This window comes from Ochotona princeps, chromosome 6 (genome assembly GCF_030435755.1).
Source record: "Ochotona princeps isolate mOchPri1 chromosome 6, mOchPri1.hap1, whole genome shotgun sequence".
In the NCBI taxonomy this organism is placed as follows: domain Eukaryota; kingdom Metazoa; phylum Chordata; class Mammalia; order Lagomorpha; family Ochotonidae; genus Ochotona; species Ochotona princeps.
The window spans coordinates 71,498,136-71,518,608 of record NC_080837.1 but is presented as its reverse complement, the minus strand read 5'-3'; the positions used below and the strand labels follow the sequence as shown (position 1 = coordinate 71,518,608).

At 45.4% G+C, this 20,473-nt stretch overlaps 2 protein-coding genes across 2 annotated transcripts in view; one reads left to right on the top strand and one right to left on the bottom strand.

The window, feature by feature from the left end:
- The window catches only part of DLGAP5 (DLG associated protein 5), a 40,461-nt gene extending 29,844 nt beyond the window's left edge, over nt 1–10,617 (top strand). Inside the window, exons 14-19 of the mRNA XM_058666482.1 lie at nt 1,132–1,351; nt 3,171–3,366; nt 5,355–5,415; nt 5,903–6,119; nt 8,051–8,100; nt 10,234–10,617. Of these exons, the coding sequence (XP_058522465.1) occupies nt 1,132–1,351; nt 3,171–3,366; nt 5,355–5,415; nt 5,903–6,119; nt 8,051–8,100; nt 10,234–10,374 (885 nt within the window). The 3' untranslated portion in view covers nt 10,375–10,617. The remainder of the gene's footprint in view (nt 1–1,131; nt 1,352–3,170; nt 3,367–5,354; nt 5,416–5,902; nt 6,120–8,050; nt 8,101–10,233) is intronic.
- Nucleotides 10,618–12,628: 2,011 nt separating this feature from the next.
- Nucleotides 12,629–19,997, bottom strand: LGALS3 (galectin 3). Its single transcript, XM_004584844.3, has 5 exons — nt 19,573–19,997; nt 18,762–19,058; nt 16,749–16,837; nt 14,909–15,074; nt 12,629–12,928 (listed from the first exon to the last, which is right to left on the bottom strand). The coding sequence occupies exons 1-5, from the start codon at nt 19,588–19,590 to the stop codon at nt 12,773–12,775; spliced, it is 726 nt and encodes a 241-aa protein (XP_004584901.2). The 5' UTR covers nt 19,591–19,997; the 3' UTR covers nt 12,629–12,772.
- Between the last annotated feature and the right edge of the window lie 476 nt (nt 19,998–20,473).

Below are 20,473 nucleotides of genomic sequence, written 5' to 3'. Positions count from 1 at the left end.
GATTAGATCAGTGCATTAGTTGTCTGAGCTGAATGTACACAAATATTTCTTTTGTCATTCCCTAAACAGCACAGTCTAGCAACGTATTAGATGTTATAAGCTGGAGATGGGAGAATGCATTCAAGTTAAATGTAAGTGCTACAACCACTTTATTGCAAAGCACTTGGATATCTATAACTGCTGGTTTTGTGGAGGTTCTTGCAACCAGTGCCCCGTGGGGTGACTGTACTGTGACTCAGAAGTGTGCCTTAGAAATCAGTATGTCCCACAGAAACACAAGTCTGTACGTACTCTTGTTTCTCTGCCACAGAGATAGGTATTGCCATTGCATCAGCTGTGCAGATAGGAAGGTGAGGCTCTCCTGTGGTCCTCCTTTCCCTGTGGTCCACCGTGTGCACCCTGTATGCCCAGCCAGTGAGTGTAAGTCTCTTGGTTGTCTCTCTTACATGCCCCTTGAATCTCTTCCCTTTGCCCGCTTTTCTTCCTCTTTTTCTGTCTGTTGCCAGTATCATTGCAATAGTTGCCTTCTTAATTGTTTATAAGCCCTGTAGTCCAATATCTAGGCTGTAGCCAGTAATCATTTGATAATATTAATTTCCTGTTGAAAATCCACCAGTGACTCTTTTTTTCTTTGTCTTCTGAATAAATGTAGCTTAAGAGAATTAGGTTGGAAATAGTCTAACTGTTGCTTCTCCCTGGCAGTTCCACCATGCTTTCCTTGCACTTTGGGCTTTGCAGACATTGTACTCACTAAATCAGTTCTTTTCTCTCTCTCATTCTTTAGCCTGCCTTATTGCGGTTATAGATAGCAGCGCTATTTCCCATAAGCCTTCCCTGATGTCTGAAGAGGAGTTAGGGTGTCCTGCTCACAGTCTGCCACGCTGAGAACTGTTGACTCATGGGACATCTGTCTTCCACCAGTGTCAACTCTTGGAGGGCAGAGACTTTGCCATTTACCTTTCAGCCCCCAGAATTTTTAACACATACTAGGAACGTGTTGAATAAATGATGGATATATGAAATGTATGAATGCCTTGTTTTTGTTTTTTAATTTAATTGGAAGGTAAAAATTGTGTTTTTCTTATAAGATCATAATATAAACCTTATTAAATACCAGAATTTCTCTTGCAGCAAAAAGCTGTCCCAAAAGTAACTGTTAAACCAAAACAAGATGATAGTGGAAAAATTGCAGCCAAAAATCGTCTAGCTGCCATAAAAAATGCAATGAGAGCACGAATTAAGCAAGCGGAACGTAGTGAGGCAACAGCCTCAGTGATACCAACAGAAGTTGACACAATTGTGTTTGATGCTGGATTTTTCAGAATTGAGAGCCCCGTTAAATCATTCTCAGGTTCGTTTTTTGTTATTGTTTCGTTTCTTCAAAGACTGCTCAAGAAATATTTGGACTCAGTAGGACTTATGTAAATTGTGGAAAAGTTTTCACATGAAGAGATAGAAGTTTTTTTTTCAGATTTATTTATTTTTATTGAAAGGTGGATAAATAGAGAGGAGGAGAGACAGAGAGGAAGATCTTCCGTCCGATGATTCACTCCCCAAGTGACCGCAACAGCTGGAGCTGAGCCAATCTGGAGCTAGGAGCTCTTCCAGGTCTCCCACCTTCCCAGGCCACAAGCAGGGAGCTGGATGGGAAGTGGAGCTGCCGGGATTAGAACTGGTGTCCATATGGGATCCCGGGTGTGCGGTGAGGACTTTAACCACTACGCCATCCCGCCGGACCCAAGATTTTTCATTTTAATGAAATACACTATGTGTTCTCATACACTTGCGGATCACATTTTGCTGGATGTAATCGGATTAGTTGAAGTGTAATGTGGCTTTTGTATCTGTTTAGTTTGTTATGAGAGGCAGAGAAAGTGTTGGTTAGAGTGTTCATATCTAGTCATCATTCCCAAACGCCCATAATGGTTGAGACTGGGCTGAGCTGAAACCAGGAGCCAGGAACTCAATCCAGGGCTGCCACACATGTCGCTACCATCTGCCAGTGTGTATGTTAGCAGGAAGGTGGAGCCTGCAGCCAAAGCCAGGATTACACCCAGGCTTTCTAATACAGGACATGGATATTTCTGCTGCTAGGCTGAACACCCACCTTTCTAAGTGAGTTTACATCTCTCACTACTTTGTTACCGCACAAGTCATTTAAAAGTTGGGCTTGAATTTAAGATGAAAAGGAAACCAGCATCAAACCAGCACGCTTTTCTAACTAGGCTTTAAAACGAATGCTTAAAGGAGGCAGTTGGTTTTTATTTTCATTTGTATTAAGACTTTGTTCAGTTGGCAACAGTGGGTGTAAGACTCTGCTTGTGACACTGCCATCCTGTAGTGCCAGTTGCTGGCCAGTGCACTCACCTCCTGCCAGCCGTCAGGGAGACCCTCATGGAGTTCATGGAGTTCTAGGATCCTGGTTTCCTCCTGGCCCAGAACTGGTTGTTGTGACCATTTCAGGAGTAGATCAGTGGATAAAAAAATCTTTGACTCTTACGTTTGCTTATTGTCCTTGCTGTTTGATTCTGTGTGCTGGAAGATTTCCTGGGCTTTCATGCTGGTGGTTCCTTATTGCTTGCTCCTGGTAAGGGTAAGGTGTGAAGTGCGGACTAGAAGCTCTGGGCTTGGGAGTAGGGCCTGTGCTGCAAAGTGCTTTCCCTCCTACCACACCACCTTGGTTTCCACAGTACTGCCTTTCCAAACAAAATAAAAATAAATCTTTTAGAGAAAAAAAAGATTTGCTTACTTATTTGAAAGTGTTACTGAGAGAGATGTTTTATTTGTTGATTTACTTCCCCATATGACTGCATAAGACAGCTGGCCCAGGCCAAAGCCAAGAGCTGGAACCTTCATCCTGGTTTCCCACATGGTTGCAAAGGTCCAAGTGCTTGAGCTATCTTCTGCTTTTCCAGGCCATTACCGGAGAGCTAATAGATTGGAAGTAGAGCAGCCAAGACACAACCAGTGTCCACATGGAATGCTGGTGCTGCAGATGGGTGCTTAACGCACTGTTCTAACAGCAGCCCCAGCCACTAGCGTTTCACATTAACAGACATTGCTTAATAGGAGAAAGGGGCTGCTTGTTGGGATTTACACTGTCTTCCTCATTATTAAAAAGACTTAAAGAAGTATTTGATGCTATAAAGGTGATTTCTTTTATCTTCTAGGACTTTCGATCTCTTCAGATCGGCATTCTGAAAGGCTGGGAACACCTAGATATGTCAGCAAAGCTGGGTCTCAGAGCTGGGCTGACACGAACCTTCTGACCCAGGATGTGTCCACGGAGGACAAAGCTTCTCAGGCCACCAGCCAAGATCATGCCGAAGAGAGGCATACTGTGTGTGCTGACGTTTCTGAAAGCAGGTATTGCTTTTTTTAAAAAAAAAATTTATTTGTATTGAAAAGGCAGATTTACAGAGAGGAGAGACGGAGAAAAGATCTCTCATTCGCTAGTTCATTCCTCAAATGGCCACAATGGCCAGAGCTGAGCCAGTCCAAAGCCTAGAGGCAGGAACTTGTTCCAGGTCTCCTACATGGGTGCAGGGTCCAAAGGACTTGAACCACCTGCCACTGATTTCTCAGTCCACAAGCAGAGGTAGCTGGTTAGGAAGTGGTACAGCCAGAACATGAACTGGCACCCATATGAAATGCTAGCATTTACAGGTTGAGGATTAGCCAATTAACCCATCATGCCTGCCCTAGCTATTTCTTTTAATGTGTTATTAGAAGTTTAATAGATGCTTACATTAAATGCCATTTTAAACTGTTAAGCTAGTAAAATGTGTCATATTTTTTTTGGATTTCACAATGACGCTGTAACATACAGGCTTTTTTTTTTTTTTTTTTTTTAAGATTTATTTTTACTTGAAAGATTAGCAGAAGGAGAGACAAGAAAGATCTTCCATCTGCCGGTTCATTCCTCCAGCTGGCTGCAACAGATGAAGCTAAGCCGATCTGAAGCCAGGAGCCTCCCCAGGTCTCCCACTTTGGGTGCAGGGTTCCCAGGCTTCGGACCATCCTCCACTGTTTTCCCAGACCACAGCAGGGAGCTGGAGGGGAAGTGGAGCAGCTGGGACCAGCATCCATATGGGACACCAGCACTTGCATTGCAGTAGGGAGGATACTGAGGCTTCTTCAGCACTAAGGAAAAGGATACAGTGCAGTATCCTTTGGTGCTCAACAGATCTGAGCTCAGAATCAGCTTCATAACTTAGGACCGTGCCACTCTGGGGCAAGTTAATTGACTCTTTTCAGCCTCTATGAAAAGCATTGCTGGGGCAGGTGTTTGATTTAGCAGCTCAGGTGCTGGTTGAGTTGCCCGTGTCTCCCATCTGAATCCCTGGATTTGCCTTCTGGCCCTGGGTCTGATTCCACCTTCCTGTATTAGCGACCGGGTTCCTGTCAAGCACGTGCAAGAGCTGGTTGAGCTCCTGACGTGGATTCCCTGGCCACTGGGTGCTTGGAGTGACCCACAGATGGGAGTTCTTTCTGTGCAGCTCTCTGCCTCTCAGCACAGAAGGCAGTTGTGATGGTTCCCTCCTGAGTCTTTGAGAAGTAGAGATTTGGGCTTGGCAGCGTGGCCTAGTGGCTAAGGTCCTTGCCTTGATCCCATGTGGCCGCTGGTTCTGATCCCGGCAGCTCCACTTCCTCTCTATCTCTCCTCCTCTCAGTATGTCTGACTTTGTGATAAAAATAAAAATAAATCTTTGAAAAAAAAAAAAAAAAAAGGAGAAGTAGGGATTTGATACTGTCCTTCTCGGAAAGTTCCTTGACATAGCCACTATGACAGATGGCAGAGCGTGGAGCTAGAGGAGCTAATGCATGCTGAATAACTGTTATGGGCCAGGCATGGTTTTAATAGTATCTAGTTTAATAGCAACCCTGTGAGGTACAAAATCCCCCCATCCACCCGCCCAGTTTTTAAGTGAGAAGCTTAAAGTTTGTAATTCAGTGTATTCACGTTTTAGTTAGTGAAACTGGACACTGGGCAGTCTTACACAGTGGTTCCTTTAACACAACTGCATCAAAATTACCTGAAGAGGTCCCATTTAGGCAACATGAATGTGTAGTAAATCTGATAGGAAGATGTGCTTCCACTCAGAAACAGCTTCATCTTGACCATTAAGGTTCAAAGTATGGCTGCGTTCGCCTCCAGAGTAGCCCGACGCCTGGGAAGCCATCCACTGCAACAGGAGTCCAGAGCCTCTCTCTCTGCGTCAGGCTGGGTCCTGGCATCATCTTTGTTCCGTTCCCAAGCTAATTCTCTCCATAAAAGATAAGCTGCAAACATCATAGATGGTAATAGAATATTTAATTATCTGAGCATAATGTTGCCTTTTTTTCTTTTTCAGAGACCAAGTAGTAGAAGATTCTCAGTGTCCCAGATCACAAGGTTTTGTTGAAATAAGCCATGTAAGTCCTGTCAGAGGAAGCTGTCTGTCACCTGTTGATCATTAAATAGACTGAACTAGCAAACAGCACCTAGAATCTCCATGGGAAGTCTAAACGACTGATACAGAATGCTGGCTCTTATTATAATGGCCTTGGATTGCTTGAAGCTACACTGTGGAATATTATGTAATACGTGCAGCCGTGTTTGCAGTGTACTGGTAAAGTTGAATAGTTTTCACACAAGACCCAGTGTCAAGCATAATATTTACTATTTTATTCACAGAAAATGTCAGTTGCTGAACTAAGGCTTAGTAACATACTAAGAAACTTGCCTTCAACCGTGATGTTTCTATAATAGTGTCTAAACTAATTATAAAACAAAAACATAAAATACATAATGTTCTTCAGCCTGTGTTTAAAATGTCACTCTTTTGGTATTTATAATTTATTATTAATTTATTATTTGTCTCAGTTTTAATAATGATATTGATGGTATTTTAATTTTCAGGATGTAAATAAGATAAATTTGGAGATGGATTGTTTATCCAGAGTAAGTTTGTCTCTTCATGTTGGTGAAGGAGCAGATGATATTAATGCGAATAGAAATGAAGAAATGAAAGTAAACGCTCCAGTGGTTCTACAGGACATTTTGATGACTAGCCCTGGAAAAATTATGCCATCATTAAATAACATGTCGCCAGAAGAAACTCAAGTTTCTCATTCAGGTAAGATTTTCCAAGTGTATTTAAGTGAGCCCTTGTTTAGGGAAATAAACCTGGACTAAGGTGTTAGCTCATCACAAATGCCTGTGAGTTTCAGTTCCGAAGATAAAGATTGTAAAGTTGGACATCCACTGTAAATGTCTTATAAATATTAGCTTGAATGATACTCCACTCTTCACCCAAGTTCTGAACTCTGGAGTCTATTACGAGCCACAACCAATGCTAGCCCGGTCTGGCTGTGAGAGGCACTATGCATCGTATAGTGGCTTGGGACACTTCAGTGTTAGTGAAAGCTCCGGAGAATATCCCTCAAATTTTAACGATTTAAACAGATACCTACAAACGTTCTTCAGCATCTTGTTTTTCCTCTTCCTCCTTCACAATCCCATTTTTCGTCCTTTTATCCTTAACAACTTTATTGGGATTGTTCTACAACTACAATAGGAAACAGCTCTTACATTTTTTTACGTATAGTGTATGCCAGATTTAGCGGGTGTTTGTTTGTTTTTAAGATTTTTTTTTTTTATTGTCAGATTTACAGAGAGAAGGAGAGACAAAAGATCTTCCATCTGCTGGTCCACAATATTTGGAACTAAGCCGATCCAAAGCCAGGAGCTTCTCCTAGGTTTCCCACATCAGTGCAGCGTCCCAAGGCTTTGGGCCATTCTCTACTGCTTTCCCAGGCCACAAATAGGGAGCTGGAATGGAAATGGAACAGGTGGGGTACAAACCAGTGCCTAGCATATGCAAAGGCAAGGACTTTAACCACTAGGCTGCCGCGCCGGGCCTTTACCTACTTTCTGGTGCTGACTTAGCTGGGGCCCAAGGAAAAAAAAAGTTACAACTATGGCCAGGTTGTTCAGCTGTTCATCTTGTTTTGGGTACCTTTATTGCTATAAGCATGAAATTTGTTTACAAGAAACTATTTTTAATGCTAAAATTAAGGATCAAAACTTTACCAAGAGCAGAGCTTGCATGTGGCACAGTTTGTTAAACTGCTACCTGCAATGTTGGCATCCCATATAATCGCCAGCTTGAAATCTGGCTACTCCACTTCTGTTCCAGCTCCAAGTGTTTCAATCACTGCCACCCACATAGGAGACCCAGCTGCAGATACTGACTCTTTTCTTAAAATCTGGCCCAGTCTCAGGGGCATTTGGAGATTGCATCAGTTGATGGAAGATTTCTTTCTGTGTATATGTCAAATAATTTAAATGAATAAATAGTTCTAAAAGGAACTTGTGCCAAAATTTTTACCTATGTTAAAAATAATTTTTCAGGGGTCTGGTGCGGTAACCTAGAGATTAAAGTCCTTGCATACCCCAGGATCCCATACAGGGCCAATTCTAATCCCAGCAGCCCCGCTTCCCATCCAGCTCCGTGCTTGTGGCCTGGGAAACCAGTAGAGAAAGGACCAAAGCCTTGGGGAGCGTGGGAAACCTGCAAGAGGCTTTTGGTTTCAGATTGGTTCAGCTGCAGCCATTGCAACCACTTGGGGAGTGAATCAACGGACAGAAGATCTTTCTGTCTCTCCTCCTCTCTGTATATCTGACTTTCCAGTAAAAATAATAACTTTAAAAAATAAATAAATAAAAAGTAACGGTAAGAACTGGTGTTGCATTCTAGAGGATTATATTTCCTGTGATGCTAGCATCCCATTTGGTGTCAGATCAAGTACTTGGGGAAGGTTCCTGACTCATGTTGGAGATGAAATTGCACACTCTTGGCTTTGACTGCCCAGCTGTGCTGGCCCTCTGGGGAATGAACCAGCAGTCAGAAGATCTCCTTCCTTCCTCTGTCTAGAATTACGCCTCTATTGTTTTTGTATTTGCCATGTGCAATTTTACCTTTTAGGGATTGGTTCACGTCTGCCAACACTTGACTGAGAATGTTTTTTAAAGCTAGGAATCACTAATTGTTTCTTTGTTTTTCAGTACTGTTTGATAATAGAAGTCTCACTACTGAACACTATCTTCTTAATTCAGTAAGTTTTCTAGCTTCATTTTGTAAGTTTCTTTATATTGTCACTTTGTTTTATAAAATGAATACTAATATTTCAGTTTGTATAAAAATTGAATTTTAATCTTGTCATTGCATTGCTTACTCTTGCATTATCATTTTCTGAGAGTGGAAAAAATCTCTCTATAAGCTGGTTTGCTTTTAAAGGTGTCATGTGTTAGTGTAAACCATGAAGATTTGTTTCCCAATATGATTTGTGTATCAAATTTGTTAGGACAGATTGATTGAATAATTGCAAGTCTAGTATGTGGCTTAGGTTATGCTGGCTATTAGCCACGAATGCAAGAAAAGTATAGGACAGGCTTACTGCCCCTCTGACAAACACAGTTGAGGAGAGGTAGACATCCCACCTTATGACATCATTGTTTTCTTTCTCTTTAATTATTTCAAAGTCAAATATACAGAGAGCAGAGACAGAGAGGAAGATCTCCGTCTATTGATTCACTCCCCAAGCGGCCACAATGGCCAGAGCTGAGCCAATTCAAAGCTAGGAGCTGGGAACTTCCTCTGCATCTCCCACACGGGTGCAGGGTCCCAAAGCTTTGGGCCATCCTCGACTGCTTTCCCAGGCTACAAGCAGCAAGCTGGATGGGAAACAGAGCCGCCGGGGTTAGAACCGGCACCCATATGGGATCTCAGACATGTAGGGCAAGAACTTTAGCTGCTAGGCTAATGTCTGACGTCATTGCTTCTTGCTTTCAAATTCTTTTTTTGCTTTGTTTTTATCTTAAGGTTTATTTATTTTTATTGGAAAGTCAGATATACAGAGAGGAAAATCTTCAATCCGATGATTCAGTCCCCCAAGTGGCTGCAATGACTAGAGCTGAGCCAATCTGAAGCCAGGAGCCAGGAGCCTCTTCTGAGTCTCCCATGCAGGCGCAGGGTCCCAAAACTGTGGGCCATCCTTGACTACTTTCCCAGGCCACAAGCAGGAACTAGATGGGAAGTGGGGCAGCCAGGATTAGAACCAGTGCCCATATGGGATCCCAGCTTGTACAAGGCGAGGACTTTAGCTGCTAGGCTACTACGCCAGGCCCTGCATTCTAATTCTTGAAGATTACTGTTTTTGTGGGCTGATTCTTTTTAAGAATTTATTTACTTTTATTTTTAAATTTTTATTGGAAAGTCAGATAGATAGAGAAGAAACAAAGAGGAAGATTTTCCATTCGTTGATTCACTCCCAAGCGGCCACAACAGCTGGAGCTGAGCTGATCCAAAGCCAGGAACCTGGAGCTTCTTCTGGGTCTCCCATGCATGTGCAGGCTCCCAAGGCTTTGGGCTTTCCTCCAGTGCTTTTCCAGGCCAGAAGCTGGATAGCAAGTGGAGCAGCTGAGACAGGAACTGGCATGCCTCTGGGATCCTGGTGCGCAAGGCTAGGACCCCAGGCACTTAGGTACCCAGCTGGGCCTGGCCTTCACCTTCTTTAAATGAATACAGACCTGGAGGGTCGGGGGCTTCAGCATAGGCCAACTTCTGTAACGAAGATTTGCTCCTGTTTTCTGGTCTAAATGTACATTGTTGATTGGTTCTCACCCTCTGTGATCTAGGTAAATGTAGAAATCAATGAATCTTGATATACTGTTTTTGTTATCAGTGACACAAATGTTTAATCTTTTAATCTTATGATTTAGCTTCACAGTATTTTTTCTTCCATTTCTGCATATCGTAAGATTTTAAAGGCTTCTTGTTTTTTTTTTTAATAAGTCCGTTGGTCTACTCTAAGCCCAGAGTTTAACTTGCCCCATAGCAGCATTTGAACATGGAGAAAATTCCCAGCAGACTCTCTTTGTAAAAAGCCCGTAGGTGCAGGATTTGTGGAGATGCATGTATGTCTCAACATCTGGTCTCAGTTGTATTTGTCCTGCATATGCTAAGACCATTGGATAATATTCACCTTCTTAAGTATATTTTCAATTAGAATATTTGAAAGTAGATCTGAAAAATGCCACCATTCTACCAGTAATTTTGTTAAAGCAAATAACATTTGTTATTGGCTTTCTAAATAACTATGTTAGTTACATATGTGATTAGTCATGTGAAGATTTAATTAGTCATTCCTGACAATTATGTAAGTAACATTTCTGGATTTGTTCTATAGCCAAGTGTGAACTGCAGCCATCCGTACACTCCGATAGAGAGGAGGCCTCTGGATCATGGCCGACACGTCTCCTTTGGGGGTAACCTGATTGCCTTTTCCCCTCTGAGGCCCGTCGGTGCTGAGCAGCCAGAGGAACTCTGAGTTCAAAAGTAAATCCGAACATTTTCCTTCACCTTATCAGTGCTGTGATATATTCTTCAATGATGAAAATTTGTAGAATATATATTTGTGTTTATTTCTGTTTGATTCACTATATAGTGTCAAATAATGGGTTAATATTCTGTATTTCTCAAACTGTGTTGTAGATATATTTCAGTGGATAGTGGAACATTTTATACATTAAACATGCAGAATAAAAAGTATTATGCATTGCCTCTTGTTTAACATGTCTAAGCTAAAAGTTAACTATACTCACTTAGAGCTTATATTTAGTTCAACTGAAATACTATATTAAACTTTGATAAAATTATTTATATTTGTTTATATATATATTTATTTTTATTGGAAAACAGATTTTCAGAGAGGAGGCGAGACAGAAAGATATTCCATCTGCTGTTTCACTCCCCAAGTGGCCACAGTTGCCAGAGCTGAGCCAATTCAAAGCCAGGGGCCAAGAACTTCTGTGTCTCCCAGGCCGGGTGCAGCTTCCCAAGGCTTTGGGCCATTCTGTACTGCTTTCCCAGGTCACAAGCAGGGAGCTGGATGGGAAATGGAGCAGCCAAGACACAAACTGGTGCTCATATGTGATACTAGCGTGTGCAAGGTGAGGATTTAACCACTAAGACATCATGCTGGGCTCAGGGTTATTTATATTATTTTTAGTGCTTAATTCTTAGTTTGAATTTTTAAATATATTGGCATGTAACAGGTTTGAATATTATATTTTTCTAGGGTATACTTATTTTCTTTACATGATGCATATTGTTACAATCACAGAAATCAAGGTTCAGGTAATTTAATTTTATAGAAATCAAGCAATCTCTTTTATGTGTTCTTCCATTTATTTATACAAGCAAGACAGTTGAGGTTAAGCGATTCACATAGTTATTGGAATATACACTGAGATGTACCGTCCCATCTCTTTAGACACTTAGAACTTCTTCACTGAAGTCATGCCATCATGGGCCAAGTGCGGGCCAGATACATGAATCCCAGGGACTGGGGATCTGACAGGACTTGGGTAGCTTGGCTCAGGTCATGGAGCCCACATGTGTGATGAGGGTAGGTTCCTGAGCCCCAGGAACAGGGGAACCAGTGGCAGGGGTGGGTCTCTGGGCCCAGATCCTGGGGCCTGCCTTCTAGGTGGGTGTTGGTTTCATGAACTCTGGGGTTGGGGATCTGGCAGGGCTTGGGTCTCCTGTCCCGGGCCCTGAGGCCCACCTACTAGGTGGATGTCGAGTTCATGTACCCCAGGGGTGGGGGGTCCAGCAATGCTTGGAACACCTGACACAGCTACTTGGACTCACCTGCAAGAACATGCCCCACCTATTGATAAGGCGGAGCAGTGGACACAGGCCCTGTTGTAAAAGGAGAATATGGCAGCTCATTTGGTGCTGTAGCAGAAGAAGACCAGAACTAACTGGACAACTACCCCAAACAAACGATGACAGCAAAAAATCTCGGTGAATGGAGCCGATGGACACTGGCAGGGTGACATCATCCTTGGATCAGTGAAATCAGCAGTATTTCAGAACTAACCAAACCACTTGGACAGAACCCCTCGGAATATGTGCACACTGAGACTCTGGGTTGATACGAGGTGGCGGTTCCTCATCCCTGAACACTGGGACGTGTGGAGAGTCATGAGTCATTCCCCCTGCCCCCAGAAACAACAAGAAGAAATAGCAAATCTCACACAATTTTCCCTAAACCTCGATCCTTCCCACTCTGATCAACCATGTAATTATTATTTAAAAAAAAAAAAAAAAACAACTCCTCACTGCTGAACAACATGGCAGGAAGCCCTCAGCTCTGCCCCTCTCCCCCTGCCCCCGTAGGAGTGCTGCCTCAGCTGGAGAAAGCTGCCTGGGCCAGTGGCACCGGCACCATGTTCCAGTTATCCTGGAGTCAGTGACCGAGCCTGATTGGGGGGGGGCCTGGCCCCTCTATGCCAAAGGGTCCTCCAAACCCAGAGTTCTCCCTCAAGCAGGCCCAGTTGTTGTGGCTCAACACTTTCTGCCCAATCACATGCTGTCCTGGCCCCACAGACGTTGAAACTGGAAATACCTTGCTTTCCTGACTATTGAGGTAAGAAAATGAAAGTGATTTCCTTGAAGCGTTTCCTGGTGCTTGTCATTTTGGGAGAGAAAGGACAAGAATGGAAAAATCTAGGAGACCCTAATACTGTTTAGTATCACTACCTACTTTGCTATAATAAGTGACATGAAGACAGGCAGCATAAGAATGTTTATTAAAAGGATGATCTACAAGAAGGATGCTGGTGAATAAATGTGAAGCCTGTCCCTCATAGTGAACATAAAGCTTTTAAACATAGGTTTAGATTGAATTTTACTTTTTGAAGCTGTCTGTCCCTTCCAGATTATATCATAGCATGTGAAGCACTGTTGAGGTTTATGTCACCGGAAATTCCCAGTTTGCCGATTTCCCTGAGGTGTCGCATGCGATGATTGTACTGCAACAGATGGGCGTCATTAACCGCGACCTTGAAGTGATCGGGTTCCACCAAGACTTGTATCTGAAATGGCACACACACTGTTAGTTGAAGTCTCGGGTATGTCGGAGACACATCATCTATATCTGTCAAATTTTATATGTAGAAATGAAATGCCAAATAATTTCAAGTTAGTCTGACCTGAGTTCAGAATGAGAAAAAAGTTTCACCCACTGGTTCAGTCCCCAGATGAGTCCAATAACTAGGACCAGGCTGGAGCCAGGAGCTGTATCTGGGCCTCCCACATCAGTGCAGGGGCCCAAGCACTTTGGGTATCTTCCAGTACTTTCCCATGCACATGAGCATAGAGCTCATAGGTCAGAATGGAGCTGCCAGGACTGAACCATCACCCACAAAGGATGCCAACTTTGCAGAATGCCCTTTCCTCATACCACAATGCTAGCCCCACAACAAAAAGGTGAAGCTGTATAAAACGGTGGTTATAGGTCAGCAGGTTGCAACCTTTGAGGGCATGAGAGGGCTAAATGATGGAAAACAATTAAAAATCTATAGATTGGGGCTCAGCAGTGTGGCCTAGTGGCTAAGGTCCTCGCCTTGATCCCATATGGCCGCTGGTTCTAATCCCGGCAGCTCTACTTCCTCTCTATCTCTCCTCCTCTCAGTATATCTGACTTTGTAATAAAAATAAAATAAATCTTTAAAAAAAATCTAAAGATTTTCTATTTCATAAACCCAATGTATTCATTCATTCTAGAGGTTTTTTTTTTTTTAAAGATTTATTTATTTTATTACAGAGTCAGATATACAGAGAGGAAGAGAGGAAGATCTTCCATCCGATGTTTCACTCCCCAAGTGAGCCGCAACGGCTGGTGCTGTGTCGATCCAATGCCGGGAACCAGGAACCTCTTCCAGGTCTCCCACGCGGGTGCAGGGTCCCAAAGCTTTGGGCCGTCCTCAACTGCTTTCCCAGGCCACAAGCAGGGAGCTGGATGGGAAGTGGAGCTATTGGGATTAGAACCAGCGCCCATATGGGATCCCGGGGCGTTGAAGGCGAGGACTTTAGCTGCTAGGCCACGGCTGCCGGGCCCCATGTCAACTATGTTTTAAGAAACTAAGTCTCAGGCCCAGCAGAGTAGCCTAGTGGCTTAAGTCCTCGCCTTGCACTTGCCGGGATCCCATATGGGCACCAGTTCTAATTCAGCTCTGGGAAGTTAGGAAAGGACAGCCCAAAGTCTTGAGACCCTGCACCTGTGTGGGAGACCCAGAAGAGGCTCCTGGCTTCAGATTGTCTCAGCTCCAGCTGTTGCGGCAACCTGGGGAGTGACCTTCCTTTCTGTCTCTGCTCCTCTCTACATCTGACTTTCCAATAAAGAAATAAATCTTTAAAAGAAAGAAATTAAGTCTCAATACAATTGTGCCATAAACGTGATTTTTTAAATTATTGAAAATACTGTCTTTCATTTCTGGAAAAGCTTGAACTTGGAGAGGTGGCACAGTGATGCTGAGGAGGCCACTGTAAGGAACTTTGCAGTGTGACACTCCTGACAATTGCTCTCAGCCTGGTGGGGAGACCAATGGCTTAGGTGCCCCAGGACCAGTGATAGAAATTCATGTTGGACCCGGCAGCCGTGGCCTAGCAGCTAAAGTCCTCGCCTTGAATGCCCCGGGATCCCATATGGATGCCGTTTCTAATTCCGGCAGCTCCACTTCCCATCCAGCTCCCTGCTTGTGGCCTGGGAAAGCAGTCGAGGACGCCCCAAAGCCTTGGGACCCTGCACCCGCTTGGGAGACCTGGAAGAGGTTCCTGGCTCCCGGCTCCGGATTGGCGCGCACCGGCCGTTGCGGCTCACTTGGGGAGTAAAACATCGGATGGAAGATCTTCCTCTCTTTCTCTCCTCCTCTCTGTATATCTGGCTTTCCAATAATAATTTTAAAAATTCTTTTAAAAAGAATAGTTTCATGTCAAGTACACTGGTACACTGCAGTTTTAGATTGCCCTTGAGAAATACATGTAATCAATGCAGAATAGCTGCAGTTACTTACCTTGAAGGGTTTACCAATTTCAAAGGGGAACGCCATGTGCCGCTCTTCCTTTCCCCAGTTGTTATCTGTCTTGGTGTTGCAGACAATGACTCTCCTGTTGTTCTCATTGAAGCGAGGATTAAAGTGGAAGGCAACATCCTGCCCTCTCTTGAAATCCAGAGCAAATCTGATTCAAACCAGAGACCACAGTGACTATGATGAGTGTGGTTTCCAACTGCAAATACACTGGGCCGACTAGTCTATGCTTGGCCATAAAGTCAGCAAGACTATGAACTAAATTGTTTTAAGTCTCTGTCTTGGGTCACACCGGTCTTATTCAGCTCTAATACCTTCCTTTCAGATTCCACTCATGCCAGCCCTTCAGGATTCCGTGGAGAGGGTTAGAACCAGGTAGAGGACCCTTTAAGCCTTATCGCAGATATTAATGGTTCTCTCTCTCCTGCCCTGCCCTGGTGCTTTCCGTGCCTGTCATGGGCAACTCCACAGTTAGCAGATAGCGGGCAAGGTATAAAGAAAGTCATGACAATAAAAATGTGCCGCTTTTTGAGCCTGTCGTTGGTTGATAACACACAGTCCCCTGTTAGAGGACTAGCCCGGGCTGATTTTCCCAGGTGTTGCTGGGGGACTAAACCAGAATCGGGGAGCTTCTTGCTCTAAAGCAAGGCCTGGGCAGGCCATCATGATGCAGCAGGTGAGGCCCCTGCTTGGGACATCCACTGCCTGTATAGAATACTTCGTTTCTTACCAGCCCCTTGCCACTGCGGCCTGGCGGGCAGCAGGTGATGACCCCTGCCACCGCCTTGGGCGATGTTGGTGGAGCTCTGCTCAACCAGCTTTGGCCTGGCCCAACCCAGATTGTTGCAGGTGACACCAGTGAACTGATTAACGAAGATTCTCAGGATGTTTTAATCTGCCCAGTAAGTTGTATCCTCAGACAATTAAATTGAGGAAAATGACAATAGGATTCCTTTGAACCAAAGAACCAATAGCCTCAATGTATTTTTTTTTTAGCCAAAACAAAATCTTCAATCCATTTTGCCAAGGACTTATAGTGCTTAGGTATATTTTTTTGTAACTTGCTGTCAAATATGCAGTGACAGAGGGTGCTTGGCGAAGCTCTCCAGGCTGTGCAGACAGAAGGGTGAGTTTAGGCTGTGGCATTGTGCAGGAGCATAGCGGGCTGCTGCAGAGCGAGTGTGAGTGCAGAATCAGCCCAGTAGCTGCAGGGTTCACCTTGTCAACCACGCTGTGTCTCCCCAATTGCCCAGGGGGCAATGCAGTGGACATTCCTAGGGCTCTTCATGGATTCTGGGATAAACCTGTGTGCATGGCTAGAGCTGAACCTTTTGTGCACTGGGTCATGAACTCCAGGGTCTGGCTCACTAGTGGCTTCAATGCGTTCTCCGCCTCCTCATACCATGTGTGAGTATAAGCAACCTACCTCACCTGCATACCAAGCCACAAGTCTCGGTGTGTTAATTTTAAAAGCCTAATAGGGGCAGGCATTTGGCAGTGGTTAAGTCACCCCGTAAAAGGCTCACACCCCATGTTAGGGTGCCGGGGTTTGGGTCCCTGCTCTGTTTCTGATTCCAGCCTCTGCTAATGAACTCCCTGGAAGGCAGCAAGCAGACCGGATTGAGATACTGACTCCAGGGTCACAGCCAGCCCCGGCTGTCGTGGGCATTTTGGGGGCTAGCGGGGGAGCCAGCAGATGATTCCCCCATGATCACCACTCTGCATTTCAAATACATACATCAAAGTTTTAAACTCAACACAGACCTTTCTTTTTGAAACAACCCAGCAGCAAATACCTGAGGCTTGCTAGTTCGGGCCTCTTTACCTGTTAGCATTGGGCTTCACCGAGCCCAGAATCGTTATCATCATGCGGGGCATGACTCCTCCAACCAGAGGCAGCTCATACGGCAGGGCCTGCAAGAGAGAAAGGCACGTGCATATTACAGTTAGGGGTCAGGTTTGCTGGGAAAAGAGAACAGTGGTGGTGTTGCAGCCCGGGCACTGTTACCGCAAGTGAGGAACACCCAACCCTCCCCAAAGCCACGTTTCCAGACTTCAAGGCCACCCTGCTCAGCGCCTGGGGACACGAGTTTGCCTATGAGGAAGCAGCTCCCTTGTGGAACACTGCCACCCTGATGACCTGGGCCATCCCCAGCTGTCGCTCCCATGGACTGTTTGGGGTAAGGTTTTAGCTAGGGTGCTTCGTGCCACTCTTAAGAGCCTATTCACAGCCTGGCTGTAACTGTTCTGCTCTCTGAGGGCAGGCACCCTGCTGCATACTGGGACTTTCCTACTTGTCAGGCACACGGTAGTTGTGGCCTGAACACTTTTTAGTTAGCACAGTTCATTCCACAAATGAGTGATTCTCTGTGTTCCCAGTCTGGGGCTATCCCCAAAACCCCATTGGTGGCCCTGTCTCCCTTTACAGTGTGTCCCCCACATTCAACTTGCACCCAAATGTCTCTAGCCCAGAGCCAGGTGACTCCTGCACATCCTCCTGTTGGTTTGCCACTAGTTCCTTCCAGCACAGCAGGGGTCTCTGTCACTCTGTCCCCCAAATTTTCCCTTCTGGAGTCCCCAATGTGAGGAGCTTCCTTGGAGTCCCAGAATGATCTGATCCCACTAAGTTATTTGGCACTTTTCTCACTCTATGCCTTAATGTTTGCACTGTCTTGGAGGGGAAGGGCCCCCTATGCCCCCAGGACTGGGCTTACATTCAGAATTCCCTTCTCAATTGTGTTGTAACGAAAACCCAGCCCTTGGATCATCACCATGTTGTCTTTCACAACTGGGTCACCTGGGTTCTTACTCTTACCATGACCCTGGGCCTGTTACCAAGGGAACTTCGGAGAGTTCATGAGCAAATGGAACATTTGCATACATTTTACTACTAGAAGGTTTTGAAACCCATGCATATTTTTTCCCATAAGACACATCTCCCATGAGCTTTAGGGAGGCATCTCCGAGAACAAGCCTCCTGCCAATTTCCTCAGATGAAAACCAGGCATAACCACAGCATCCTACAGGTGGATCTACTCTGTGCTGGCACCACTGCTGCACGTGTTAGGTACTGGGGGTGTTTGTTCCCCAGTCCTGTGGCCTTAATGCATCCTCTATGAAAGCAACCTTAGTGATGCCTGCAAAAGGTGCATCGCAGAGTCTTAGGAGTCAGGACACTAGGCAGCTAGGGTTTTTCTGCTCCCCAAGTTATTTTTTTTTAAATATAGAATTGTTTTTCTCCCCCATGTCTTAATTTCCCCAGACACGGGGTAGAATTAACATAGGAATTCACCATCTCAAAGTTTTAACAAAAGCAAGAAGTGACGCACCTAATCTCATCTCTGGCCACTGTCAGAGAGATGGTACCTGCGTGATCAGTTATCTTTAGATTGGGAGGAAGAAGTTAACCAGTCCCACCCCTATGAGGTTTGATTCGAAACCAGGTGCCCTTGTCCTTTGTAATAACTCCCCTGAGATGATTCATACAAGACACCATCTCCACCATCAACTTGAGTTTTTTCCTTCCTCCTGATACTGTGGCAGAGTTCTGGGATTTTTTCTCAGGACACATGGAGCCTCCTCCTGCCACCATGGCAGGAGCCCTTTTCCCCCTTTTTTCCTAAATAAATGCTGCTTTACCAACAGGAATTGTCCACATGAAAATTATTATTTCGTGTGAGACAAGAAATGAGGTTGCTGCCGTGTTTTTGCATCAGATATCCTACAACAGAAAAACATGTGGCAAATGCAATCTGAGCATGGACACCCACTGTGGCTGGGAGCAGCTCCCTGAAGGCCTCGATGTGGCAAGTACACGAAATGACCAGCTCCACCTTACCAGTGTTCCACCAGGGGTGCTGTAAGGGCCGGCGGCTGGGTAACCTCCAGCAGCACTTGGCTGTCCATGGGGTGGGGGTGGGTAGGCGCCAGGTCCACCTGGATGCCCGGGGAAGCCTCCAGGGCCAGGGTAGGGGCCAGGGGGTGCATGTCCAGGATAAGGTCCTGGGGGCCCATGCCCAGGGTAGGGTCCAGGATGGGGGCCCGCTGGGTAGCCTGGTGCACCATGCTGGTTCCCCCATTGGCCAGGATGTCCTTGGTGATTTGGTTGTCCAGGCCCAGACAGGGCATCATGGAGCTGGAAAGAAAGACATAAATAATTACAAAATAGGGAATAGTCACACAGTTTTTTGAAAATTAAAATGTGATGCACAAATTGAAAGGCTGTGGAGAGGTCTAAAACAGTAATAAGTTTTCCCCATCTCTTAATAGTCTAGAGTTCTCCAAACAAAACTCAGCTGATGAGATGGGACCTTTCCACTTTCTTCTTGGCTCCCTGCATTTCGGAGCAGAGAGGACTGTATTTGCATGGCCGGGAGCTAGCTCTCCTCGCCAAGCTCTCACTTGCCTATCAACAGGAGAGAAGCGCCTATCAACAGGAGAGAAGCGCCTATCAACAGGAGAGAAGCAGCTAGCAACACCCCTGCCCCCATTCCTGGGCCATTACAGAGGTTCCAGGCCCGCCTGTGCCTGGCTTTCTTCTGGAATCTGCACAGAGCCACAGGAAAACCACAGGCTAGGAGACTAGTAGACGAAGTCTCATGGTGGCCACGGGCAATGGGTGTTAGGGTGAGAAAGCAGGAGACACTCACCGAAAAACCATCAGCCATTTTCCTGTGAGGGAAGCAAAAAGAGACAGGTGAGTGAGTGAGGCTAGAAGGGAGCTTGTGGATTTCCTGCAAGCAACCTCACGGAGTCCACTGCCCAGCTGCAGTCCGTTTCCAGGCGCAACGCCTCACTTGGCAGTGAGGAGTCCAGGAACCTTCCTGGGGCGGAGGTGCCTGCCTGCCAGCTGGATTGCAGAACCTTATTTAACTCATAAACCGCAACTTGCAGCACACTACCCCGTGTTCTGACTCGTGCTGGGGAGGAGCCAGATGCAAGATGGAGAAGGAAGTAGGAAGGAGAAATCGCTGTCCCTATGCCAGGGGAAAAATGGTAAAATGGTGGTGGCCTCTTGCTTGGGCGCTCGCCACCTGCCATTAGCCGGGACCTCTCTAATGGCTTCAGTGGGTTTCAGTGGCCCGCCTGCCCTGTCTGCTGTTCTAGAACAGCAGTGTGGGTGGATTCCTACTGAGACACAAAACACAGTGATCTCCACGTAGACCTGCTTGCTGCCTGGTTATTTATTCCTTCACCAGCACACTCTGGTGCCACCCTGGGCCTGCCTGACACTGTCAGGGTCCTGCCTAAGTGAGAAGAGAGATGGTCAACGTATGGGTTGCCGAAAGGCTTCATGATCCACTAGAGAAGATGGGACCCACAAGTAGAAAAGGGATGTCTAGATCAGTGCAGTCAGCAGGTGCAGCAGGAATTTGAATCCTTATAGAAGCAAAGGGTCTCCAGAGTAAGAGTGATGAAAAAGCTATGTGTGCATTTCAAACAATCTGCCATCAAAATTAACCTATCTTTTAATTCCATTTTTGAAGTCCCCTGGTATGGACAACAGGCAGTGTGAACAGTAAGGCACCTGGGCCTGACTGAGCTGTTTCC

Coding starts and splice junctions, on each gene's coding strand:
- LGALS3 (XM_004584844.3), bottom strand. Junction 16,838..18,761: donor GCACCCCTGGTGGAACACTG/GTAAGGTGGAGC, acceptor TCTCTCTTGCAG/GCCCTGCCGTATGAGCTGCC. Junction 12,929..14,908: donor AAATTGGTAAACCCTTCAAG/GTAAGTAACTGC, acceptor GTGCCATTTCAG/ATACAAGTCTTGGTGGAACC.